General features: G+C 47.9%; 1 protein-coding gene across 1 annotated transcript in view; it reads right to left on the bottom strand.

Annotated features, from left to right (window-relative positions):
* The window catches only part of LOC8032153 (fatty acid synthase-like), a 191,872-nt gene extending 176,544 nt beyond the window's left edge, over positions 1–15,328 (bottom strand). Inside the window, exon 1 of the mRNA XM_040206051.2 lies at positions 15,192–15,328. Coding sequence (XP_040061985.2) covers positions 15,192–15,324 — 133 coding nt within the window. The 5' untranslated portion in view covers positions 15,325–15,328. The remainder of the gene's footprint in view (positions 1–15,191) is intronic.
* Positions 15,329–27,698: the final 12,370 nt, after the last annotated feature.

The raw sequence follows: 27,698 nt of genomic DNA, 5'->3' as shown, positions 1-27,698 counted from the left end.
CTCGTGGTTCGACATTTTGGTTTGAAGAAGGCGCGTAGCGCACATCCCGCATAATATTGGAACAACTTTCTCTCCAATTAATTCTTAAATGTATTGCAAAAGGGTACAAAAAAGCGGTTTGTTTTAACAACGCCCAAAAGGTTTTGATTGTTTTTCAATACTTTTACCTGTACTAGAACAGATGCGACGGCCGGCGACGCACAGGATTGGTTGCCGTTCCTTCGCTAAACGCAGGAACTGCTCCCCGCGTCGTAGTAAATCCTACCCCGTATCCCGCGCGTAGGGACGCCTCAGGGAATGCGTAGCTACTTCCGCTCGTCGGTGGTTGGCTCCGGACGTCGCTGAAACGGGTGACGGGTGTCAAGTTTGCGATGACGTAGCGGCGTCAAAGTGGGCAGAGCCGCCACGTGAGTGTTGCTAGGATACGCTCCTCCTTTGCATTACGTCACTTCCATGTACCTTTTCTCAAATGTCCAACCTAGCGATCCTGGTGTCCGATTTCGTACTTTGAACTTGACCCGAGATATTGCCCGTAGCAGCTGCTTTAGCGGTCGCTTCGGCGTCTGAAGAGGAGCCGGTTGCTTCGCGAGCTGACGGGTTAAAACAGGTAGTATTCCGATCCCACTTCTGACACCATGTTCGATGTGGGAAAAGGGCAAGCTTTCAACATGGAGTCAGGCACGCAAAAAACCCTTTATTCACTTCTTCCTCTTCCCTCGTGTCGGCCAAACCGATACGAGAGGTGAATTACCTCACACACTCAGTGGACGAGACAGCACTGCAACGATGCGGCCACAGCTAAACCAGCTCTTGTTTCTATCTAGGTCCTTGCATCATGGAGTGTGTGGCCCGCCAACGAATGCGGGAAGTCATCGTGTGACAGTCATCACATTTTCAACGCAACGTCCTTCAAGGACTAGAGAGAAGTGTTGAAAGGAAAGGAAGCCCTTCAAGGACTACGCCGATGACAGCGAGCTCCCGCGTGTTTTGGTGGCCGCTGGAACATTTCCGCCGGTGTTATCTACTGCTGTGTATGAAGCACCATCGTCATCGACAGGGGCAAAGTTTTCCTGCACCGCCCCTTTCGTCGTCGTACTCAGTGGGTGAGACAGCACTGCAACGATGCGGCCACAGCTAAACCAGCTCTTGTTTGCTATTCAGGTCCTTGCATCCTGGAGTGCGTGGCCCGCCAACGCATGCGGGAAATCATCGTGTGACAGTCATCACATTTTCAACGCAACGTCCTTCAAGGACTACGCCGATGACAGCGAGCTCCCGCGTGTTTTGCTGGCCGCTGGAACATTTCCGCCGGTGTTATCTACTACTGTGTATGAAGCACCATCGTCATCGACAGGGGCAAAGTTTTTCTGCACCGCCCCTTTCGTCGTCGTACTCAGTGGGTGAGACAGCACTGCAACGATGCGGCCACAGCTAAACCAGCTCTTGTTTGCTATCCAGGTCCTTGCATCCTGGAGTGTGTGGCCCGCCAACGCATGCGGGGAATCATCGTGTGACGGTCATCACATTTTCAACGCAACGTCCTTCAAAAACTACGCCGATGACAGCGAGCTTCCGCGTGTTTTGGTGGCCGCTGGAACATTTCCGCCGGTGTTATCTACTACTGTGTATGAAGCAATATCGTCATCGACAGGGGCAAAGTTTTCCTGCACCGCCCCTTTCGTCGTCGTACTCAGTGCAAGGTCAATTCATATGAGTCGCGAAAGTGAAGCAAAGAAGTGACCCAAAACCAATCGTCAGCGTCATCACCCTGGAGGCCGCGCTACCGCAGCGCGATTGTTTTGCGCGGCCAAACACTAAGCTGATAAAATATTAAAGAGATATTTTCGGTGTTTAATATAGTTTGCTTTTAATCAAAGTATTATTTATTCGTAATAACTTAGATTAAGCATGTTCAGTTGGGTGATTTTTTAGGTTATGTTTAATATGTATTATGTTCTGCATACTCGTTGTGACATCTACAACGTCGCTATTTTTCGCCGTCGGCAGAAGTTCGCAGTCCTGATGCGCCTCGTGTTTGCATTGTTTGCGTTTGCCAGCGTGCCCGCATTTCTGTAGCTCCCGTCAAACTTTCACTTTGCAATCGTTTAACGAATTCGTGGTCTTAAGTTTTCCGACGTGTCCGAGTGCAAAACGGTTTGTACTAGTTAAAGCCTATTGGGCCGTTCTGCGGTTTTTGTCTTTGAGCGCCCGCCGGGCGCGTTCAAAACTCCGTTCGTCGGTACGATGAGCCTGCCCCATGTAAAGAGACGCTACTCGGAAGCGCGATGCCCAAGTGATGACTGCACCGCTGGCATCACACTCCATCGTTGTCCTGTGGACTCTGCAAGGTGAAACTTGTAGCAGCTGTGTCCGCTGCAACTACGTCTGATGTCCTGATGTCCGTTGTCGGGTGATGTCTGGTTAGTTCTTGACCTCTTCTATGGGCCCTCATGCATGCTCACTTAGTAATAGGCACCCATTGATCAAGCATTTTTGGGCCAATCTTCGTTCCAAGCTGCGCGAGACGAAACTAATCTCAGATATTAGTGGTGGCTTTACTTGACCTCTGGTGAACGGCTGCGTGACCCCAAAAACCTAATAAGAGAAAATGACTGAACGTTTCAGTTTTAACGAACTTTCATATTATGGTGTGAAAAACACTAAAACATTCTTTCTGCTTGAAACGTGTTTGGTGTCGTCCCTCTAACATGCTGGCGACTATCAGGTTTACTTGCTGTAGATTTTGTGCTCGGGAATCTAGTAATGTAATTGTCTGCGTTGTGGATTTATCTAACCTCATGGGCACAGAGGTGTGCTCCGCGCTCATGGCGTTCGCTGGACCCAGACGGGAGACCAAGTGCAACGATGTCACTAGTTTATCGCTAACATTATTGTGTAATCTTGTTTCTTTCTTAAATGTCCACTTTAGCCCAGGGTATGTAAAGTAGTACACTGCTTCACATTCAGGTGAAGGGTCTGGGTTCAGTTCTGCCGAACACAAGCCTACAGAACAAGGCACCACAGCAGCTGCGGGAACGGGCGGTATGCTCCAGGCACTTCAAGCCCTCTGCATTTCTTCATTGAGGAAGGCTGCGTCGTCATGCAATACCAGCATATTTCACCACTGAAGGTAAGCACACAATCCTGTTTCATTATTACTGAGATGGTAAGCTTATTCAGAAAGTATTTCACATGCCGATGCAGGAAACTGTTTCAGTGTACATATCGTGTGTGTTTAACTTTGTATAGGTGCCGGAGATGCCGTCCAGAGCAGCAGCCCTGGCCAATTGATCAGCGAGGGCGAGCCCACACTGGCCAGCAGCAGTAGCACCGGTGGGCCTACATCATCACGGTGTCACACGCACCGCACTACGGAACATGGTAAAAGCAATTGCATATTGGCGGAGAAGCGTTGCAGGCCATGTTTCTTGCATATTTTGGACTGTCGCGTAGTAGCCATCCTTTCTATGATAGAGTGTGTTCCCAGTACTTTTGCTTTCTTGGGAAACACGCAAAACATCTATGACCATGTTTTTACAATACAATAGTATGACTCATGTTTCTGACAGATTTTTTATTTGCCTCGTCACTGCTTTGCAGAAATCTCGTCTCAGCGCTCGCGCGTTCAAATCTTGACAGTGCTTTCTGAAGTTGGTCTCAGCTGAGGCGCTGTTTCGACCAAGCCGGACCAGGAAAGGCAAAATCAATAGCAGTACAACAAAAAGACCAAAGCGTTGTATAAAAAATGCTGAGTTATTTTTATTTATTTCTGTCATCTCGGCCCTATTACGAGCTATAACCGATCTTAAATGTTTTCCTAAATTCCCTTCTTTCAATGAGACCACAGTGGCAAAAATGATAACGGCGGTTTCTTTCTTTTGGTGGGCTCCCGCCTGTCTGCTTCATGAACGAGTCCTGACGTCAGCATTAATTCGCACCTAAGCTAGTAATCAAACGTTCCTCAGAAAAAACAAAACAAAAAACAGTAAAGATGTTCTTTCTTCGAGATTGCGCCGGGACCCGACGACGGAGGCAGCTGATGGTCGCTGACGGAAGAATAAACCAGACAGGACTCCGCGGGTAGGGGGAAGAAAAAAAAACACGTCTATTTACCAGCGAAGCTGATTTTCGAATGTCGCCGCAGAAGGTTACAGCACGTGCTGTCCTTGTCTTCTTCTCTTCTCAAAGCCCCCCTTGCCCCAGCTCGCACGAGCGTCGCCAGTTCACCCACACACAGGGGCGCACGTGCAAACGCGAACACTCCAAGAAAAGAGCCTGTTCCCGCGTCCTTTCACGGTGATAGCGGGCAGATTCTCACACCTCCCGACTAAGTATATTTTTTAGACCCAAAATGTCAAAAATAATATATAACAACTAAACTCAAACGCGTACGCATATCAGACACACCTTGCATAGAGTTTGTGACTCAACCCGTCAGAATCCAAACTGTCAAAAAAATTTACACCAAAATGCAGATCACACACCAGTAAAGTGATTCTTACTGTGCCCGCCAAGGCTCCAAAGCAGCGACAAATCTCGCGCCGAGACTATAGCGCAGCATCTAGCCTCCTAGCCTAGGCCTCTTTGCCGACAGGTTATTCAAGCCACCCAGATTTCGGCGGGGCTTGAATCGGACGGTGTGTAGCTGTTTCCGGAATTTCTCCGCGCAAGAGGGACGACAGTTTATACTCTGTCTTGATTTACGAATCAGGAAAGGGCCTCGCAGGTGGTCGCCGTTGTCGACGTCTTCTACACTCCCAGCTCTCTCATACGTGGCCGGCTGGCAGGTGGTCGAGTCTTCATCGGCGTCCTTAGCTATAATCTGGGACATCTTCATCTCGAAGACGGTGTCCTCGTCACTGTCCCCGCTTTCCCTGACACCTTCACCGGCCGGCTGTGACGTCAGCCACCCTAACAAGATGTCCGACTTCTTGTCGACACCCACTTCCTTGCCGTGGTCGTCATCAGCTTGCCAGAACGTCTGCCAACAAAGCAAAATATCCGGTTCTTTTTCGTCGTCCACGTTCACGTTCTCGTCATGGTCATCCTGCCGCCCAGGCGATAAGCTCGGTCCTTCGTCGTCCACGTTCTCGCCGTCGTCGTCCTCGGCTTGCCGGAACGCCTGCCGCCCAGACGATAAGTTCGGTCCTTCGTCGCCGTCCACGTTTTCGCCGTCGTCATCTTTGACTTGCCGGCATTTCCGCCTCCCAGAAGATACCCTCGGTTCTTCTTTATAACCGGCGCCCACGTTCTCAACGTCGTCGTTATTGGCTTGTAGGAACTTGTGCAACCCAGGTAAGATGTCGGGACCGGCCAAGACGTTGTCGAAGTTCACACATGGGTCGTCCTCAGATCGCCGGGACGCCTGCCGCCCAGGCCAAGTGCACGGCCTTTCGTCGTCGACGTTCACCTGCTCGTCGTGGTCATCCTCGGCTCGCTGGGACGTCCTCCAGGCACGCGAGACGTTCAGCTCATTTCTGTCGTGAACGTCCGCCTGCACAGACACGCAGCAGCGATTGTTCTTCGACGACCGTTTCGTGTCGTCGGCTTGTAACAGAATCTGAGGCACCTCGCGGACCGATGGGTCCCACCTCTTCTGATCTTGGTTGTCCAAGTTGGTACCGTCGGTCTTGCCCACCTCGGTCGTCACCTTGTCGGGCTCACGACTGGAATCTTCCTCCACGGTGACATTCTTGGCGTCTACTCTTTTCTTGTGAAACAGAAGTTCTTCTGGTGTCTTCGTCCGGGGACATTCGCGGGAATAGTGCCCCAATTCCTTGCATTTAAAACACTTCACCCGATAATTTTCCGGTACGATGCCCTGCCTTGGGCTCTCGCGTTTTTCCTTGAGAGAAGTGGTGGTTTCAATAAAGGGCCTCCAGACCTCAGCCCGAGACAGTCCGAGCTCTAACAAGACCCGTTCTTTGACCGCACCATACCCACTTCTCTCACCCGTGTTCACCCTATTCACTAGTGCACGCATGCTCTCCGTAAAATAAGGTCGCAGAAGATATCCTCTGAGCCGCTCAGGGACTTCATATGTCTCGAAGACGTTTTCTACGCCATAAAACCAGCTCGGCACTAATATGTCGGACGACGGCATGGGAGTCAGCACTCTCTTCATCAATCTCGAAAAGCGAAAAACTTCATCTCGGAGGTTGAACTCCATGCCGCCTCCACTGGCTCGCCTTCGGTTTTCTGAGCGTAGATGTTCTAGTTCTAGCTCGAGGCGTAACAGCCGTTCTTTCTCCCTCACTAGTTCTATCTCCTTTTCAATTAAGCTGTCTGATCGGATTCCTCCGTTCCCCTCCCCTTGTGTCTGCGAGTTTGCCCCTAATCCACTCGAAGGTGACGATTCACCTGGCCCGTCAACATCCCTATTCCGACCCCTATTCTGCTCGGGCATTAGAACCGGCATCCGCCGCTCTGCACTGTCTGTATCCATGGCGGGCACACGTCAAAGAATCACCTTACCGTAAGGTCAACGACTGCCGCTGGATCACAGACGCAGCCCGCTGCTCAGAATAGTCAGGCACGAAAATTATGTCCGAGCTGTAGACTCAGGCGTTCCTCGCTGGAGTGGGACGGCATCAGGTCCGATGTAGCTCTGTCACCACGAAGTAGGTCGGTGGTCCAGTCTTCAAGGAGCTCGGTGGCAGGGTTGCCACTGGTGGCTACTTTTCGCCAAATAGGCTACTTTTGGGGGTGCTTGGCTACTGAAAATTACGCTTGGCGATTTCGCGAATTTTTGGCTACTTTCGGCGATCCGCTATGGCGCTCAGCAGTATCGCACAGGCACGTTTCCGGTCCAAAACGGGCTTGTTCTGCAATTTGGAATACATTTTAGCGCTCAAAAAACAGGGACAAAGAGGCGAGAAACAGACAGCACAGTGTGCTTTCTGTTTCTCGCCTCTTTGTCCCTGTTTTTTGAGCGCTAAAATGTATTCCAAATTCCAAAACCAACTAGCCCAGCAATCGACTCTACTTGTTCTGCAAGTTGGGTTCATGCACCTTTAAATGCTGGACACGGGCAGACTGATTGAAAATAATACAGACGCATGGAGAGCATTTACCTGGACCCTGCACAAGCTGACTTTGGGACGGCATTGTCAGAACGGCTTGCTTCGAGCGGACTGCCTGCCCAGGAGCTACTGTGCATCTATGTTTACGATGCAGTACGATGCTTTCAGTATTTGGAGAAACTGGCGAGTCAAGTGCAAACGCGCAATCCTAAAGAAACATCTGCACTCCGCAGGCTTCAAGCAGTCAGGCCGGAGATTGTAATGGGGTCCAATGCTTGCCGGGAGATTTTTAGTTTGCCTTCGCACCTTCTCAGAACCTCTAGGAATGAGCTGGAAGCGGAGATCCGACTACTGTGGTCTGCTTTTGCCACGAACGAGACGAGCTCTGTGTTTAAAAGGGCCCTGCAAGGTCTTTTTTACTATTTTTTTTTTAATTTGCACCGAACCTGAGTGCACTGAAAATAGTAACTTAATGAAACTTCCTTTTCTCTAATTTCGCTTTATTTTAAAAGTTATGGGCAAATTAAAATTACAAAAACAAGCAAAAAATAACCTTCATGCTTGAGTGGCCGTGAACTAGAGGAGGAGTAGTGAGCTCAGAGAGCGCCCACGGCTGCCGCACTCCGTGTCGACGGCTCGAGAGGGCGCCACTAAAGCATGTCCTGGATAGGCTGTTTGAAGCGGGCAGCCAGGGCGGCTCGCGTTGCATTTGCTGCGCGATTAAACACTAATTAGGCATGACACTTCATTGGCCACAAACGAACGCAAACACGGGGTAAAGATCAGTACAGAACGGGAACCACTTCGCTCTGCCATACCGCCAACGGGCAAACCGCAAGCCAAACCTTCTCGCCGAAGGCCTTCGGAAAGCTTGCAACCGGTCGGATCCTAGCGAGCCCGTACACGACCGCAGCGCCGCCGCCTACATCTGGGACCTTTCTACGCTCGCCGCTCGTTGGTGCCTAATCCCACTACACCTTTCTAGTATGCGCTGCCTTTTCCACCGCGTGGTGGCGGGTATGTCGACGGGTAATTTCTTGTTCCCGACTTTATAAACTGCATTTGTTTCTTTTCAGATCTAAAATACTTACAAAAACTACTTCTATAAATGACTGAAACGGTTCGCGCCACTTATATTTTGTATCTCGACTAAAAGGAAGCTTTTAGAGGCTCTGACCAGTAGCAAGCCAAGGACCAAAGACTGTCCGCAGTTTGAACAGAGCGCTTGCTGACCTAAGGCCGGCCCTGGGTGGAAGAGGTTTCCGCGTCGTCTGGTTAAAATATGACGCACTGATATTTAGTTGCTCTTTCCGTTCCCGCTGGCTTGCCTGAACCCCAAGAGACGTGGAAACCACAGACGCCGTCAAACTTCTGACACTTCCGGTTCCAAATGCCGAAGCAGACTATTCTCTCACATAGCGCTGACCAACACGGAGCTTCGCAATAAGATTAAGCTTGACCTTCTGGAGTCCATCCTAGGAATAAAGTTTGGCCTCCGTCTGCAGCAGAGAACATCACATACATACACGGTTACATATGAAGTGCTTCAGAAAATGACTGTAAACTATTCTTGGGCCAGCAGAATCTTCTAGAACTTCGCTGCAGTGTTTGATATATGCAATATTAGCAATTGAAGCGCTTCACCCTCACGCTTGTGAACTTGTGATACGTCCGAGTACAGCCGGCACGTGTGTGCAGTAAACTCAAGACTGTTAGTTATAAAGGTTTAATATAATGTTTTTTTTTTATTTCTTTTCTGTTTTTAATACCTTTATATTGTACATACTAGGTGTGGCGACTTTTCGGCGAAATCCCAAACGAAATGGCTACTTTTGGCTACTTTCTGCACGTGATTTGGCTACTTTGACTCTAAACCTAGTGGCAACCCTGCTCGGTGGTCCAGTCTTCTCTTTAGAAGGCTCCACCAGTGCCACGTCAAGTCGCTGTCCGCCGATTCCGTTGTGAAGATCACGCCGCCGGGGTCCGCTGACGCAATCCTGCCGACTGCGCCAGTAAAGCTGTTCTTTCTTCGAGATTGCGCCGGGACCCGACGACGGAGGCAGCTGATGGTCGCTGACGGAAGAATAAACCAGACAGGACTCCGCGGGTAGGGGGAAGAAAAAAAAACACGTCTATTTACCAGCGAAGCTGATTTTCGAATGTCGCCGCAGAAGGTTACAGCACGTGCTGTCCTTGTCTTCTTCTCTTCTCAAAGCCCCCCTTGCCCCAGCTCGCACGAGCGTCGCCAGTTCACCCACACACAGGGGCGCACGTGCAAACGCGAACACTCCAAGAAAAGAGCCTGTTCCCGCGTCCTTTCATGGTGATAGCGCTTCATGAACGAGTCCTGACGTCAGCATTAATTCGCATCTAAGCTAGTAATCAAACGTTCCTCAGAAAAAACAAAACAAAAAACGCCTATTCGTGTGGAGTTATTTAATACCTGCAGGACTGTACACTTTTAACCGTGAGGAGAAGGTTCAGGGAAAGTGATTATCTACATCACAGTTTGTTTGTTTGCTTGTTTGCTTGTTTGTTTATTGGTTCAACCCAGGAGAGCAATGCAACTGTGAGCGGACATTAGCCCGTAGCAAGGGGTCCACAGTGCTTCTATGTCAGAAAAAGAAAATGAAAATAATAAACAACTAAAGCCGGTACATAACTAAAGAGTGTCCGTGAGTTGTGAGAGAACATAAATCGAGTTAGATGCTCCGCCAGTGGGCCGTGACAATCTTGGTGAATGTTCGAAGTGAGACACTGTCGATTGGTGGTGAACTGGTGACTGGCGTGGGGCAGGGGGGGGGGGGGGGGAGACCTCTACAGTTGCACTGCACGGGGTGCGAAGGAGTTCTAGTGATGAAGCGTACGGGTTAAAAGGGGCTGAAATCCGTCAGTGCGAGCACGCCGCAGGGAGGAGGCAAAAGGAAGCTAGGAGTCCGATAGCAGAAAAGTGGCTAGGAGCCGCGTGGTGCCTTCTTGACGTCGATGTTGAAGCGGGTCCCTGCCGACTGAACGGAGGAGGTGCAGTGCTCGATAGGATGGTGTTCGGGGGCCAAGTGAATGCCACATAATAAGGTAGGAAGCGCGACGTTCCATCGACTCGAAGGAGGCAACAAGTTGCCTGGTTGCCGAATCCCACACCGAGCAGCAAAACTCCAGGATGGGCAACACCAGCACTGTAAACAGCAATCTGGGCACATCGGGACTGGCTCTTCTTGTGGACCGAACGACGAAACGAAGGGGACTCACCTTTCCCCGGACATGATGTTTGGACACAGGGATGCACATCGAAATGCTGGTCGATGAAGACACCTAGTCGGTAGATATGCGTTGTTCTTGGCATCTCCACTCGGCTCAGGAAAAGTGTTGGAGGGGTCGAAGGTTGGTGGGAGGCAGTCATGTGAAAGGTAGCGAATTTGGTTTAAGTTTAGGGGAAGCTTGTTATCGTTTGACCAGAGAAGAACGGCGATCTATATCAGCTTGTAGCTCTTTAAGGAACGTACAATCGGGATAATGATGAGAAAAGCTCCTAAAATACAGCCAATTATCCTCAAAACGTCGCCGGTCGTAGAGCGGACACGCACAGATACACACGCGAAAGCGTCTGCTAGCGTGTTAAGCTACAGCGCCCAAAAATGCAGTGGCGGTTCAGCGAACTAGAGAAAGTACTAAATAAAGAAAAGCAAATGCGGCGCGCTCACGGTGCCTCGGGTGACCTGGTCGCCCCTATAAAGCCAGTCGTGGTGAACGGCAGGGCAGCGCTCCAGCGGGACGATCCTGAGCTGCGCTCACTGATCGACCACTTAAAAAGACGAGGGGCTGCGATTCTTCGAGCCTCCTCAGGTGCCCTGCCAAGATTCGCCGTCCGAAGAGGTATTCTCTACAAAGAGAACTTCAGGGCCAGCAAATCGACGTGGCTTCTCGCAGTTCCTACTGGTCTCCGAGAAGAGATCTTTCAAGCTTGCCACGACGACCCAACATCTGGTCACCTTGGCTACAGCAGGACTCTGGCGAGGATCCGAGAAAATTACTACTGGCCCAAGCTCCCGAAGACTGTCCACCTCTACACATGATCGTGCCACGAGTGCCAGCGACGTAAGAAACCGCCGACGAAGCCAGCAGGCCTCCTGCAGCTGATCGGGCTCACTCTGCACCGATCCAGCAGATTGGAATGGATTTACTGGACCTTTCCCGCAGTCGACGCCGGGAAACCGTTGGATAATCGTGGCAACTGATTATCTAACGCAGTAAGCCGAGGCAAAAGTACTCCCGTCGGAAACCGCAGTGGAAGTAGCCAAGTTCTTCGTTGAGTCTATTGTCCTCCGACACGGCGCTCCCCAAGTCCTGATTACAGAAAAAGGCTCATCGTTCAGGACGCAAATGACACATGAGATACTCCGCCCTAACCACACCGACCACCGCCGAACCATGGCATACCACTCACAGACCAACGGGCTGACGGAGCGATTAAACAAGACCATTGACGGCATGATCTCGATGTACATGCACGTGAAACACCAAACGTAGGATAAGGTGTTGCCATTCGTCATGTTTGCGTACAACACGGCAGTTGAGGAAACCACTAGGACAACACCTTTTGAGCTGGTGCACGGCAGATAGGTGATGAGGATGCTAGACACCATGCTGCCCTATGACCCGACGGACGACGGCACCAATGACGATCAGCTTGTTGCTCAACGAGCCGAAGAAGTCCGCCAGCTCGCCCGACCCCGTATGCAAGACCAAGAACGTGTCGACGCTGGACGGTACAATCTTCGTTGCCGCGACGTGGAGTTCCAGTCCGGAGACAGGGTGTGAGTGTGGACGCCCATTCGCCGCGGCGGACTCAGCGAGAAACTCTTAAAACGCTGCTTCGGACGCTACGAGGTCATTCGCCGCCTTGGGGACTTGAACAACGAGGTGCTCCCCGACGGAACCCGACTAGCAGGACGCCGCTAGTCACGACCCGAAGTTGTTCACGTAGTTTCGACTCAAGCCGTTCTACGCGGGTTAGGATTGTGACGCTGCGTGTTTATTTCGGCTCACCACATTCTTTTGTTGTTCTTTGCCATTTTTGTTTTCCTTTCGCCTTGCATCGGGACGATGCGCTTTTAAAGGGGGCGGGGGGGGGGGGGGGGGGATAATGCCGCCCGCAGGGCCGAGAAAGCAACGCTCGGTCAGGGAATTCTAGAAGATTCGTGTTTATTCTGTCAAGGAAGCACCATTTATAATTTATTCCTGCTTTCTTAAAGTGCGTGTTCATTCTCGCGCCGATCGCGCGACGCTCGAAGCGTCTTTGCCGAATTTTCTAGATAGTCACGCAGACTATATAAGAAGCGGTCCGCGTCCTTGTCGAGTCGGTCAGTCTCTCTCTCGCTTGCTGTTACGCCACCAAATCGCCGCACGCTTTTCTGCTGTCTCGACGTTCGTTCTTTATTTGCTTGGCAGAAGTTCGCCGATTAGATATTTATTTTCAGTTCACGGTTAGTCCTTTCGTCACCTTCATTCGTGACAATATCCACCTAAGATTATTTTTTTGATTTTATTCTATCTTTTAATTGTGTGTTTCCGTGCTTACCTAGGATTATTTATTTAGTATTTCCTCATTTACTTTCCGGCCGTGGAGACTGCAGCGACAGATCCCCAATCCGGCCCCTCGGGGAACTAAGTTTGGAGACCCCTGATCTGGATGATCGTCGTAGACTTCCCAAAGCGGGACCCCTGACGCCCACGCCAGGGGTCCCACAGGGGAGCATATTGGGACTTGTTCTATTTAATTTATGCATTAATGATATCGTTAACGTAAATAAGCACGCGAAATTCGTGATCAACGCGGATGATACGAGCGTATTTTTTTTCTTGCGATACTTGCGACTATTTAATCGATATGGCAAATCTGGCCCTATCAAAGATAAAAAGTTGGGAAGAAAGCAACTCCTTGAAAAGCAATATTCATAAAACAAACGCTGTGATTTTTCGACCAAAAAACAAGCCCGTGGTGCTCTCTAAAGTACACACTTTTAGCTGTACTCCAATCGAAATCTTTAGTTGTTTTAAAACTCTTGGAGTCATTTTTAGTGAGGGTATGTCTTGGGGGATAGCCATATAAATTATCTTATCCCAAAGCTAGCTCGAGTATTGGGGATTCTAAGTCGATACAGATCTGTGTTACAAACAAATGTTAAATTATTGCTTTATAAATCATTATTTTTCTCCCACTTAACGTATTGCCACCTTGTTTGGGGAACGTCAACAATTAACAATGTTTTAAAACTTTTTATGTTGCAAAAGAAAATATTTAGATGTATATGTAACGTGGCACGAGACTTTCATACCGCTGATTTATTTAAGAACTTTCAAATAATCACTATTCACAAGTTATGTCAATATCGGCTTTCTACTAGTTGTAAAAGTGAAAAAACAAGAGGTACATGTCTCTTAGAAAGCCTTGCGTCGCTGTTGAAAGCTTCTCCATATCCTACCCGTAACCCAGAGAAATGAAGATGGTCACGCAGCGAACAAATTATGGCTCTCAAATGATAAGCTCCATACTCCCGCATTTGTTAAACAGCTTTAGCAGCAATAACATTCATCTAGAAAGTCTAACCTTTAGAGACTTGCGCTTATCATATGCTTGTGCGTGATCATTTTCTCTCTTAACGTTTGCAAAAGGTATTTTTAGTTTTGTGCTCTGATTTCTTACATCATTGCCTCTAGCACGGTATTATGTTGCTTTTTGTTTGTTTTCCCGCACGCTTCCTGCTGTCCATTGTAGGGGTCCAGGGACTCGTCAAGCTGCTCACTGCAGCTTTTTTTCTTGGGCCCCACCATCATAAAGGATGGAAATAAAAATAATAATTATTATTATTACAGAACAGCAGTACGAGGCTGGGTCTCCGGCGTGTAATTCTAGCTTGGCTTTATACGAGCAGTATTGGAGCCTTCATTTTCATGTCGGGAAGGTATAGGCAAGCACCTTTATTCTGAAACCGATCATCCAGGAGCTAAGGAGTGCAATTTTCACACCGCGGTACCACTATCGCTGGAAGTTGCAAAGAGCTGCCCTACTTGCTATTGGGAACAGAGCACTAGGCTGCACAAGCCATTGTTTTTCTGATCTGAGGTTGTCTCTGGTGCCAATATTTATCGAAGACTTTGTGCAAAGCGCAAGAAAGCATTTTGTCGCAAAAAAAAAAAATGTAAATGATTGCAGAAGGAAGGACGCCGTTCGCGTTCCCGACCGATGCCGGCGTTGGGCATGCATAATTCCGTCGGATAGACGAGTGGCAGATTATTTGCAAATCGGCCGAGGTTTTACTATTCCGCCAGAGGCTCGGGTTTGGAAAGATTTTGGTTCAAATAAATTCTACAGCAAGAAGGTGAATATTTAGCCACAAGGCGGATAATTTTTAGTGCGCAGCTCTTAGTCGCCCGTTTCCGGCTTGAGCGGCGTCGCCGTCGTCGTCGCCATCGGTGTCGGCGTACGCCTTGCATTCCGGGACGTTCCCTTAATGACGTCAGACGTGACGTTGTGTGTTGCCACGAAGGTCAGGAGTGACGTCACGAGGGTCCCGAGTTATGTCACAGGGCGCCTAAATTTAGCGAGAATATTTACCCGCTATATTTTGCGGAAAAAAATTTAGCGGGAAAATTTCTCCGCTAAGCTTGGCGGAAATTTAGCGGAAAAATTTTCCCGCTAAATTTAGCGGAAAGTATTTGCCACTAAACTTAGCGAAAAAATTTCCCGACTAAGTTTAGGGGAAAAACTTTCCCGCTAAATCTAGCGGGAAATATTCCCCGGCAAATTTAGCGGAACAATTTCCCCGGTAAATTTAGCGGAAAATTTAACGACAATTTCCCGCTAAAATTAGCGGAAAGGGGGAGGGGAAGGAGGAGCATAATCTCCCCTCTGTACCCTTCCCTCCTCCTCCTCAAGAGCTGCGCTCTAATTCGGCATTAAAGAAAATTGTAACCTTTCATTTTTTCAATCGCCCTCGTGCTTCGCGGCGGATTTTTTTTTTCTTTTTACAATATGTAGGGAAGAGCGTTTACTGAGTTAAGCATTGGAGCCGTCTCGCAGTGGCTCCGTGGCCCGTCAAGCAGTTTTGTCAGGGAGACGCTGTTGGGAGATAAGCGCGGAGCACGGGCGGATAGTTCGTCGCGACGTACCTCTGGGCCAGCGTGCCTCGTCGTCGGTGACCATGTCGACGCCATCGTAGAGCTTCTTCCGAAACTCGGCCAGGTGGTTGGCCTGGGGAAAGTAGGCCGAGAAGCCCGTGATCACCACGTCTTCGTCCGCCATCGTGTTCTGTCAAGAGGAAAGACGCGCCGGTGAGCCGGCTGTGTGGAGAGCATATGGTCAAAACCACGCGTCCTTGGTGCATCAAAAGGCAAGAAAGGACGCGCCAATCGACATGGAGAGCGCTACGCGCGATGGCGAGACAGCCGAGGGGGCGCTTTCATAGCTCGAGATCGGGTGAAAGAAAGGCAAGTGGGCGCATGTTGCGGGCACCGTGGTTGCGGGTAAGCAAACGCACCGGGTGCGCAAAGGGCAGACGAACTTGCGCGTCGTGCCCAGCGTGCCAGAAGCAGGCCGCTTCACACAGTAGCGTAACAGCTTAACACACTTGCGCCATCTGTCGGCTAGCCCCGGAACAATTCCAGCCTGCGTAGGTATCATTTTCTACGTATCATTCGTTCGCCGCGGGCTCGAGATAATTAAGTCGCGAGCGACTGTTTATCCTAGTGCGAAGAGTTAATCTCGCAAGCACCGAAGAGCCCTTTAGATTGGCTATACGCTATAGTTGGTGACAGGAGAAGAATTCGGGGAGGGGGAGGGGGGAGGTGGGAGCTTTCCCCATTTTTACTTTGGCAGAGTGAAGGTTGGAAAGGGGGCCGCACCCTCCTCAACGTTCGCTCTGCTGAAGTTGAAGGAGGTGGGAGGAGCTTTCACTTTACCGACTATAGACGGAAGTATCCCTCCCCGATAAATGGCATCCGTGTGCTAGTGTGCGGTTATGAAAAAACGCGAATGTGTGAACTTGCCTCTAGACCGAACGCAAGACCGAGCAGGGTGTTTTCTGATAAGTTCGGCCGACCATGTGCGATGACCAATTTAATTTTTAAAAAGAAAAAAAAAGTATTTTGTAGATTCAATTCCTATAAAAAAAAAAAACCAAAGTCTGTTTAGCGACAAAAATAATGTTGTCCTTGCAGAAAAAAATTAGAAGCACACCCTCAGTGCCAAGCACTTTCTGCGGATTGCGCGAAGTTGGCATTTCAAGTACCTCTTTCTCTCTCTAAAAAAAAAGAAAAAAAAAACTGTTGTGATTACCGGTTCAAAAATATTTACTCACAAACTAAGTATAAGAACGATTGGCTCAAAATATTTATCATTAAGTGTGGACGTTGTTATTTTTCTAGAAAAAAATTGCAACCTTCCGCCAAATACTTGCTTATTTTTTATTTTTCTCCGCATCTATAAACACCAGAACTTTCAAACGTTACCAGCGTGTTTTCCTGTATCTTGTTAATAGTGGTGCGAAATATGATTGCCCTGAAAAGCAAAATAAATTTGTGAGAAATGCTCAGATGGGGCCATTTTAATAATTACATGTTATGTTGAAACTTAATAAAAAAAAAGACCTTCGCTTTTTTGAAACCCTCCCACACTAATTAAGGCTAGTGATAGGTACTAACAAAATCTGCAAATACATGTTGCATTGTTTTTGTGTATTTTAAGTTATAAAGCTAGAAATATGACCAATCTGAGGTATACCGTAGCCCTAATTAATTATTTTTACAAAATCTAAAAATACACGAGCGTGGTCAGAAAGAAACAAATTGATGGCACAGAGGCGGACATGAGTTTTTAATTAAGAATTCTTAGTGCGTTTTTGTATAAGAGTAGAAGAAATTGCGAGCGGTCCGGAGCGATCGAAAGGCCTCTGATAATAATAATAATACAAAACTGTTTCTTTTATACTGTCTGGTGGGGACACGCGTGTCAAAAGTGAAGTTTACGGGAAGAAAATAGAACAATATTGACGGCTAGATATTTATTTGAAATTCTGCGCGCAAAGTCCATGACGTCAAAGAATGGTCATTCGCTCAACGAGATGGTAATTCGCTCTCTCCACCTCAACCTGAAGGCGAAGCGGATCCACCTCTCCTCCACGCGCCCGAAATGCCGAGAGAGAAAACAAGTGGAAAGGAGGGGACTGCCGACTAAATCGCGTCTTGCGCCGTCAATATTGCTCTAAATGTTTTTTTTTTCTTTTTCGCGTATAACTAGTTTGTTTTTTGTTTTGACGCGGGTGTTCCAAGCAGACTGTTTAAATTTTTTTTTTTTTATATTTATTTTCAGGGGTTCTGTAACACATGTTTATCTCAGACGTCGGGGCACCCTAGCGCGCTCCACCTGGCTCTCCGGCGCGCGTTGGTGTGAACAACGTGGCGCGCCGGCCGGGCCCGAAAGTCAGGTCTGTTCCCTCCGTGCGCTGTCGCCTTCAGACGGATAATAAAAACTCAGTGGAATAAATGTACGGGCGAAAAAGAGCTGGTGTACAATAAATATCAATAAAAAAAAACTTAGCTGCAGGTAACGACACACACACACACACACAAGTCTCAATCAAACAAACTTAGACGTTTGAGTGTGTGCGTTGTTACCTGCAGTGTCGGGATTATTTAATAATGCAGAAAAACTGCGAACCGTTTCACACAGCGGAGTGGGACTGCGTTTATCGTCCTAAGCTTAGCTTCATGTGCCCACGGGCCATAAAGCGCGAAGACTGGAGGGTACCCGTTGTGTAAAATTGTTTTCACAATTCTTTGTCATCATATTTTTGTGAGATTTGTTGCACTACACTGATCACAGACGCTGGGGGAAGCGAGTCTCGAAGTAGCTTCTTTGTGGACGCTCCCGTTCTTGATACCAACAATTCGTGCCGCAGTGCGTTTACGCGTGTGCACTGCCAGAAGTTCCAGGATTGAATTCCAGGCACGGGCCGGACGGAATCCCAGTCGCTCGTTTTTATTTTCGCGAACACCCGCACGTCAGGCCTTGGCCGGTGAATTAGTGCACCATTCGGTAATTTTGTCTTGTGAACATCCACCATACCTGACACATTCTTAACAGTTAATGTGGCAGACCCTCGGAGATTGAAAGAGTTGCATGATGTTTGACAAAGCCTCCAATCCCATCGCAGGCGTCATTGCCATGCCTAGTAGCTGAAATTAGCCATTTGACCGACAAACGCTTGGTTTGTGTGAGCTCATGGAGTTGATAGCGGCCGGTTCTTAAAATGACTCGCCGCACCGTCACTGACGTACGTCACATGCACGTACCGCGGAGCAACGTCCTCAAGCTACTAGTGAATTTTCGCAACGGCGTAGCATGCATAGGCGGAATCGTGGCTGGTGTCATCACTGTCAAGGGCGCAGCAACGCGTTCCTCTCCTAGCTTTCACCAAGCATGTGAAGATCGAAACTGGCGTCATTCAGTGATGTGATTGAACTTCTTCAGACAGTACAACTGTCCAGTTTTCTGCGAAATAAAAAAGGAGCAGGACATTCCTTTCTCTAGGAATTGTTTTGCTTCACTTTTCGTTTTTTCTTGCTCACGTCGAATATATTCATGCTGCCCCCATTTTCTCAAGCACTCTCGAAGGTGTTCCACAAACGTAAAAGGACTCAGTTCTTTTCATATAAGCTCTCCTTCTTCCCTTTCTAAACTCTCCTTTTTCCGTACAACACTTCATCATCATCTGGGACTCCCAGGACCGGCGCAGTAAGAGTTTTAGATGTTTGGCATGAGCTTCACTGACCGAGGAAACACTTCGTAGATCGAGGATCGCATATAGTTAGTTCACGAAGGTCTTCAGCACTTCTTATTTTTTCAGTGACGTTTTCTAAGGTACAAACACATAGCTTGATGTTAGCGCAGTATGTGCATACGTAAACTTCGTGCCAAGATGTATACGACACCCATTTTGGCCTCAATGAGTAGAACTTAATGAACCCAATGGCCGTGTCAAGGTGAGCCGCCTTAAACAACCGGAGTGTTTCACGAATAGAGATAGTCATAAAACATTTTGACACGTATTCTTTTTGTCCCTTTGGAATGGTGCCAATAACGTCCCTCTTGTTCGGGCTTTGTTGGGAACAGTTGAGTTTATCTTTAATGTAGTAATTTAGGGACGCCTGAACGTCCTCTTGGGTCAATCTCATTCTTGTGTAGGGGTCAGGCATTGACCACACTCCAAGTGTCTCTTGGTTCTTCCTTTCTTTTTAAATCAGGTGGCGAGTTGCTGCAGAAGTCATCTTTTGAGTCTGTCGCTGGGAGAGATTCCTCTGTAGCAAGGTCTGGAGGCGGCATTGTTCTTGGTACGAATCAATTAATCGAACGCATCCCTCAGGTTGCTAAACAACTCCGGACAGATGTTTCGGCTTTCTACCGAAGCTACAGGCTCCTTCGTGACACCATAGGCTGCAGTGAGGCTTCATGAAATTTTCTTTACAAGAATGCTTTCAATCCCCCTCTGCGTCCGCCTTGCGTAAGGCTTCAGACAGTGCGATTTTAACTCAGTGCGTAATTTTAGAGGTGATATTTCTGTGGACTGAACAAATCTGTCGAGATTCCCGACGGCTGCTTCCTAGCGAACGAAAATTTCGTCAGGCTGAGATGTCTCTAAAGATTCTTTAGCGAGTTGCTTGAAGCGTCTGAAGCAGTTCTGATACAAAAAGTCGGCTTCTCGGATGGAGTGAGCTGCTTCTGGCATATGCTTCTTTAACAAAGCGATGTCCGAATCCTTCACACTCCGAAAGTTTCTTTGATATTCGATTTTTTTTTTCGCGTGCCTGTTGATATATGTCAGAGCAGCGCTTGTAGCTTCGGCCTCGCTCGCGCTGAAAGTGAAACGGAGTATTGGCGACGTGAGCGATCGAAAGCGTTGCTGTGGTCGGCCTTCCACGATTGGCCGAATGCTGACTGTGACGTCAGCAAACGATTTCGCATTGACCGCAATAGAAGGAATGTAAGAGCTTTGATTACGACGGTGTTGGCTGTGTTGCTTGGAGAGCGCAATGATTTGAACTTCCACCATGCTAATTACAAACACCATCGAACTTTTTTGTCGCAAGATAATGACGTCACGAGAGGGAACCATAGGAGTGCGCCACCAAAACATTTCGCCACTAATAGGACGTCAGAAAAGGATTTCCCGCCGCCAGAAATAAGAGGAATGGAAGAACTTTAACTTTGACGGCGTTGGCAGCGTTGGTCCCAGAGCGCATCGATTTCAAGCTTCCACCATCCTCATTACAAACACCATCTAACTTGATGTTTGCAAGGTAATGACGTCACGAGAGGAAACTATGGGAGGGTGCCACCAAAATATCTTGTTGCTAATACATCCTTTTGCTGTTTACAAACATGAACTTCCGCTTGCGTCCCAAGCGACTTCGGGTCTCACCGTCTTCGCAAGCCTGCCGAGCTTGCTTATGTCACCGGTGCTAGAAAGCATAAATACTACACGGACAACAAAGTTGGAGATTTAGTGAGGGCCTTCGGCTGCACAATATTACATCTTCGAAGGGGCAAGTTGGTTTACAAGAATACCCGAAACCGTTTAATGGATCTCGCACTCCTTTGTTACTTTGGCGTTCACCTGGCTGTCTGAAATGGGGTGTCGGGTGTCTCAAATAGCGACCAGGCTCTTTCAATCGATCGCAAAATTCGGTTTCTTAACCTATTGTGCTACGATTTTGTGCAGCGTTGCCCACAGGTTGCAGAGAGCGAACTCCCCTGAGGAAAAAGTAAAGAAAGAAAGAGGCTTAACACCCTATGGAAACCCAGCGAAGCCACCGGTCTTCTATCAATAGGGCGCCCTATTGTTTGAAGACCGGTGGTTTCGCTGCCTTTCAATAGGAGTCAAGCCTCTTTCTCTCTTTACTTTTTCCTCAGGGGAGTTCGCTCTTTGTATAGAAACTGAAAAAATGCACCACCTGTGGTCAAAGCTGCATAAAATCGTAGCGCAATAGGTTAGGATAATAAATTCCGCGGTCGATTTCAAGAGCCTGGCCGCCACGTGAGACATTCGGTACATTTCAATCAGCGCTGCCATACGACTTCACACCAAGACCCCTTAAAACCGGGAATCCGGAAAAGGTTGGATTCGCTCGAACTGGGCTCGTGGAAGATTGCGCCGTTGCCCACGGGGAAACAGCAGATACGTTTGCTGGCGGGACGCTGGAGCGCCGGTTCGGCTCGTTATTCGCGGCGAGAAGCTTGGGTATCGCCTCCTGGTAGAATTATTTTGCAACCCAGAAGGAGGATATACTTCAGCTTTTTTCACAGGTACAAGCAAGTTCAATGCCAAGCTTCTATGCACTCTGATACTTAAAACATAACCGCGTGGGGAGCACGTGCACTGCCCATACTGAGGAAAACGGAGGCGTCCCGAGCGAGCTTCTCACCGCGAATAATCGCGTATCGAATGGATCCCAACTTCCTTGCAGCGTAACTTGGCAAAGAGCGAATACCCCTGGAACCGATCAGAGCTATGGAAGCACGTGACAATTACAGGGGCCAGAGCAACCTCCTCCACACCCTCTTCTGTGTGCGTCCCAGACGTCGCTTTTGTCTTCCTCGCAACCCGTCACTCAGAATTTGTGAAGAGAAAAAAGTGTCTTTGCTCTTATATATTTGTTTTCGCCGACATAGTTTCCAAAAATAAATGTTTAAAGAAGATGGGCAGCGACCACTATCTACCAAGTCCTACACTGCGTAGAATGCAGTATTTAAAGAGCGATCGTTTAGATTTGTTTATTAAAGACTCGCCTGCAGGGAGTGAAAGGCATGTATATTAATTGACGTCACCTGACGTCAATTTTTCCGCAAAACATGCGGCATACTAGGGTTCGGAGTTTTCGGTTTAAACCGATAAAAACCGATAAAAGTACGCCGAATTTATTTTCGGAAATTCGGTTTTAACCGAAAAAGGTCAGTTTTAAGTTCGGCACTTTTAATTTAAATCGATAAAAACCGATAAAAGTTCGTCGAATATTATTTTCTAAAATTCAGTTTTAACCGGAAAAGGTCACTTTGACCTTTCAGTCGTACCACAGAGCCGCGGCGAAAAAGTGGAACGACAGTGGGGAATTCTAGTAGACCGTTTCCGCAGCCCGCTAAGCCCGCGGATAGCGCCCCGTAATCCGCCACAAGACCTTGAACTACGCGGACAAGGCTGGCGGCGCGCATGCGCAACTGCGATGTTAGGGAGTTTTCGTCGACCACGCTGCCCTTTCCGCTAAGCGTTCCGCAACGTAGAAGTTGCTACTGCGCCTGCGCGCCGATAGCCTTGCGGGACGGCGAAAACGATCTACGAAAACTCCCTGTTTTTTCACGGATACCGAAGCGGAGTAGAAAAACGGTCTACTACAATTCACTAGTGTCTATCGAAACGCGTCCAAATGTATGGGATACACGGATGGCATCACGACGTTTTGGTTCAATGTGCGCATCATCGATCGGAACGTGAAGTCCGAAATGCCCCATGACTTCGCCATGTTTCAAACTCGCGTTTTAAGGAAGACTAACTTGATGCAAGCTTTCCATGTTGTGCTGTGCTTCAAATCGTCGCAGCGTGTCTCTTTTAGCGGCCACAATTGGTTGATTGGCCGATTTTGGCTCAGGCAGCGCTTCATCTCCTCAGCCTGCCAGTGTCCAGTGTTAGCATTGAGGGAGCATTCCCGAAGCTCAGGCTTATATTAACAGGATAGAAAGAGTGCGGATCAACGAGGAGAACCTGGGAAAGTATATGTGTGTGCGTACTATAATACGATCACGTAATCCTGATGTACAGAAGGGGAAGTTCCATGTTTTGTGGGCATACGCTTCATATCTGACTTGTTTGTACTTCTGTTTTTTTTTTCTTGTTTCTTTTACAGTTGCACACATTTGCCAAATAAAGTGTTTATTTCTTTTTCAATGTATCTGTGCCGTTATTCTTTGAGTGATCACAAATATCAGAGCTACAAGGATCATCTGATCCGGTGTCCGTTGGTGTTTATTTTATATTCACTGGAAAAAGCGGATAAACTTTTGTGGGCATGAATACACGCCGATAAAAACCGAAAAGTGAATTTTAAAATAAACACAGAAAAAAGTACGCCGAATTGTAAAAAAATAGAAACCGAAAACGCGGAACTCTCCATATAGCCTAGCTGTTGTAAAATTGTTTCTTCCTGCCGTGGTAGTCTTTCATTCGACATATTTTTATTTTTTATGGTTGAGAAACAAATTGTAAGGTAGAGAAAAACAGTTCCTGTCCGGCTCAAAAGTTAAAAAAAAAATCAAAATTGACTTTTTTTTTTTTTTTTTCGGTGGCATTGATGGAAAGTACAGGACGCAGCTCGATACCGCGCCGGAACTGGAAATGGCGGTATTCAAACACCGCCCTCCTTTTGAAGAAAACTGTGCTAAAAAAAAAAAAGCTTACTTAGAAAGTTTATTGCTGCTGGCATGCTTTTTTTTTTACGGTGGTTTTAGGCGTAGTTGATGAACACTATGAAACCAAGTTTCACCGTCAAATTTGTGTATTACTGTTCACACGCCGAATCGAAAAGCTTGCGGTATCAGGAAAAACCCGGGAAGGGAAAGGAGAAGAGGAGGCGCGACACAATAGTTCATATTGTAGTGCGTCGCGATTAATTAATAAACGACGTTCAATCATGAAAGAGGCACTCAAGTACTTTTTGTAGAAGCTTGCTATTGAAGGCATATTGTTCCTGGGGATTTAGCCCATTAAGATGACCAGTTCTAGATGGAAGGTCGTCCTAGTAAACTCACAGCAACACTGGAACTATTTTCTTCCCGGAGGGAGGGGGGGGGGGGGGTATTTTCGGGTCCCCATTATCTCTAAAATTTGACCAACGAAAATAGTTAATTTGTATGAAGATTCTGAGCATTACTATTATTGCTCCTTCTAAAAGCGTTATGCACTGTATTTTGACAAGACTGTCAAATCTTTGGGTGCAGGAGACGCGATACAGCAATTACTGTTCAAAAGTGCCGTCCTGAGGCGCCCCCTGGTGTATGTTGCAAGGCGCAGAAAGAGGGGCGTGTCACGATCTTTGATTAAATTTTTGCTCGCCCACGAATGTAATTTTGACTTTTTCAGGATGCTTGGAGCACGTAGATTCAGTTGTCATTTACTGTGCCCCAGTCCTCTCTGTAATGCCTTCGGGCCCTGAGAGACATAATAAATGAAATGAAAATAGACGATCTCAGAACTCACATGAGTGAACCTTTAATGAGCACTGAAGTAGATTCTGAGATTGTTCTTTTGTGGTGACAACGCAAAACGCAATCTAGACGCTCTAATTATTCTGACAAATCCGAAATCACATTCGTGCGTAGCTTATTTCCTCGTTAAAAGCGTGTTCAAAGATCGCGCGACACGCTCTTTTCGGGAAGAATTTTCTTCCGAATGAAGTGGTCGACGAAGGGCGCTTGTCGGCAAGTTGCAAGCGACGGCTTCACCCGCGGAGAAAAAAAAAGTCTTTGCCGACTGTCTACCTATCAAACTCTCTTCGAAACGAGTTATAATAAAATCATTCGGAATTTGCCTGTATTGTCGGGCTTTCATTTGTCTAAACAATTTAGTCCGTGAGAAAAAAGAGTCCACAAGTTTTTCTATTGCCCTGATATGAATATGCGGTTTTGTAATATAGGACTTGGTAAATATGGATATTAACACATTTTAAACAATATAATATCAAAACATTTTTCAGAACGTAGTGTCTAGAGTACCGTCCGACGGCACTCTTGCAGAGCGTTAAACTGGCCGTCGGACGGTACTTCACTCGCACGTTCAAGTGCCGTCCGAAAGACTCTTATAAAACGAGTTCTCAAAACGGCATTTTCGAAGCGAAGTGTAGCCTAGTGGAAAGATGTCTGTCTCATACGCAAGTGATCCCGGGTTCGATCCCCACTGCGGGCTTACTTTTTTGTTTCCTCGCATTTTTGTTGCCGACGCGTTCAACGATATTTACTTTTGCAATTAGCACAGGTTAAAACGAATGTTGTCGCCGAAATTTCGCTGAGCTAAATGGTATGGGACTTCGCTTCCGGAGGTGCATGGGGGAGAGCGGGGCTCGGTTTGCCGGATGGACGCCACGAAGCGGCGTGTACGACGGTCCAAATGGGTCAATAGTTTTATAATTAGCAGCCGCATACTGTCGCCGCGAAGCGGCGTGAACGCAGGCCGGGGGGGGGGGGTTGGCTTGACGAGCTCCCCAGTGATACACGCACCGTCCGACTCTCTTTCGGACGGCACTGTAGACACAGCCTTTTCAAAAATGACTTTAGTGCCCCTTTAAGCACCAACTCTAGGGGACCTGGTAGTTACGCAATCATGTGAATGTACGAAACGAATTGGATATTAGTTTTAGCACAGCGTTGCTGGCGCTCACGTACGCAATACGCAATAGTGTAGCGTACGCTAAAAACTACCTGCTCGGATCGATTTTAATTGTGCGTTTCGTAAATCTTGGCGAATGAACATCCCGCATGATCTTCTTGATTCAAATTGCAAGAGGAGTAGTATTCCGCGTGCTTATAGCACCGCCATGCTCCTCAAAGGAAATCTTGAAAATGAAAACATTTCCACACACGCCGTGATATATCTGAATTCCTTCGTTAATGTCCGCTAGTGTAGCTGTAGTTTCTCTCTGGTTCTTTTCGTTCGAAGCAATGACACCCTGAAAGGGCGCCAGTACCTGATCCATCTTATCAGGTCCCTGATTAGCCTCAACATCTCCCCGCGCACAGCAACAGTGCGCAATGCATAATGAAAGAAGAAAGATTTTCGCGCTGAGACACGGAGATTCTACGTTCTAAACATGACGATGCGAAGTAAAGACAAGGTTTCCTTTTCGGGGAACAAACCTCCAACAGAAACTCTGTACGTGCCTAAATTAATTTTCATGACAGTACAAAGAAATCACAGAGGTTCACACGGATTTGAAGGGATTTGCGGCTAAAAAAAACAAAAAAAAACTAGGAGGATATTTTGAAGGAAAAGGAAGATACAAGGTGTGCTCACTCACATATAACGAAGGAACAAGCCAATTTAGTGGGCTGTACACTTGGCCGCAAATCCTGTGTCTGTGATGGACGACATTCCTTTTGAGCAATGATACGTTTTGTCCACCAGATGGTACTTCTCGAGTGTTTACGAAGTCGACCAGCCGGAGCCATTCACGAGCCGAGCTCGACGGGTGGTGGAAAGGGCGACGCCACGAGGCAGATAAAAGAGAGTTTTTGGCAAGTCGTTCTTCGAGCCCAGTAACAATTACGGTGCGATGCTACGCTTCGCTTCCTGATAAGATTAGTTGGTGCGGCGCGGTACTGCATTTCTTTCTTTTTGTCCGGTCCTGATTGGATACAGGATCCTTAAATCCGAGCTTGCTTTTATAGTAAAGACAGATCGTTCTTCCAGCAGACAGGGGCGGATCCAGAGGAGCCCTCGAGGGGGAGGGGGGGGGGGGGCAGGATTAAAATGGAGGGGAGGGGGGGGGGGACAGAGAGGGAACACTCTCTGTACACCTTATTGCGTGTTGGATCTTTGTTTAAACGCACGTATAAATAGTAGAAAGAGTTTTTTGCCTCCGATGAACTGTCCGCGAGGCTGGTTTTTGCTCTGGATCTCAACATCTCGTTTCTTTTCCTCATCCGTAAGGCATGTCTTCCGAGTATTCGGGTCAAACGAATGTTCCACTGAGGTAACCACCATGTCCCCTTTTCTTCAATATAATCTCCGATAAACTCCGTTTATGCGTCCGACACCAAACTTTTTCACAGACGAACACCGAATCTGCAGAGTAAACCCCAAAAAAGCAGCCACCAATTTTAATAAAAAAAAAAGTAAAAGCCGTTTACAACTCCCGGTAACGCCGAATTAGAGCGCAGCTCTTGAGGAGGAGGAGGAGGGCAGGGTACTGAGGGGGAAGGAGGGGTCACGTGACCTCGGGGGGGGGGGGTCATGTGACCTCGGGGGCGTCGCCGGGTTGCATGCAACCCGGCGACTCCGGTGGGTTGTATGCAACGCGGGTTGCATGGAACTTGTGTTAAAGGTAACATGGGTTGCATGCAGCGCGTGGTTTCGCTGACGCTGGCGGGTTGCATGCAACCTGAGTTGCATGGAACGCGCGGTTAAGCCGGCGCCGACACCACTCAAGCCGGAAACAGGCGCCTAAGAGCTGCGCTCTAAAATGAACCAAACAGAAAACCCTACCAAACCTATGAGCTAGCCAGTACCAACGCGCGGAGACGCGCTCGAAGCAATGAAAGCTCTAGCTAGCTAGACGGCGCTCTGGAGGTTGACCAGGCTGACTCGCGAAAAACTCGGCGTTTATCGGGACTTAGGTTGAAGAAGAAAGGACATAGGATTCCCTTATCTCCAATGAAGAATGTGCGCGAACTTAGTACCGGTAATAGAAAAAAGGCGATAAGGAGTCCGAAGGAAGCAGCAGCCTAGCTCAATTTCAGTGTGGGTGGTGTTCCCGTTCAAAACAAAATAAAGCTGTAATATAGGCTTTCTTCCGTGAATCTTGGGGAACCATACTCATGTGCGACACAACCTTTCATCAGCGGCGTCAAGTTCAATCAGA

This window comes from Ixodes scapularis, unplaced genomic scaffold (genome assembly GCF_016920785.2).
Source record: "Ixodes scapularis isolate PalLabHiFi unplaced genomic scaffold, ASM1692078v2 PGA_scaffold6__148_contigs__length_123643588, whole genome shotgun sequence".
Classification (NCBI taxonomy): domain Eukaryota; kingdom Metazoa; phylum Arthropoda; class Arachnida; order Ixodida; family Ixodidae; genus Ixodes; species Ixodes scapularis.
This window is presented reverse-complemented; position numbering and strand designations above follow the sequence as displayed.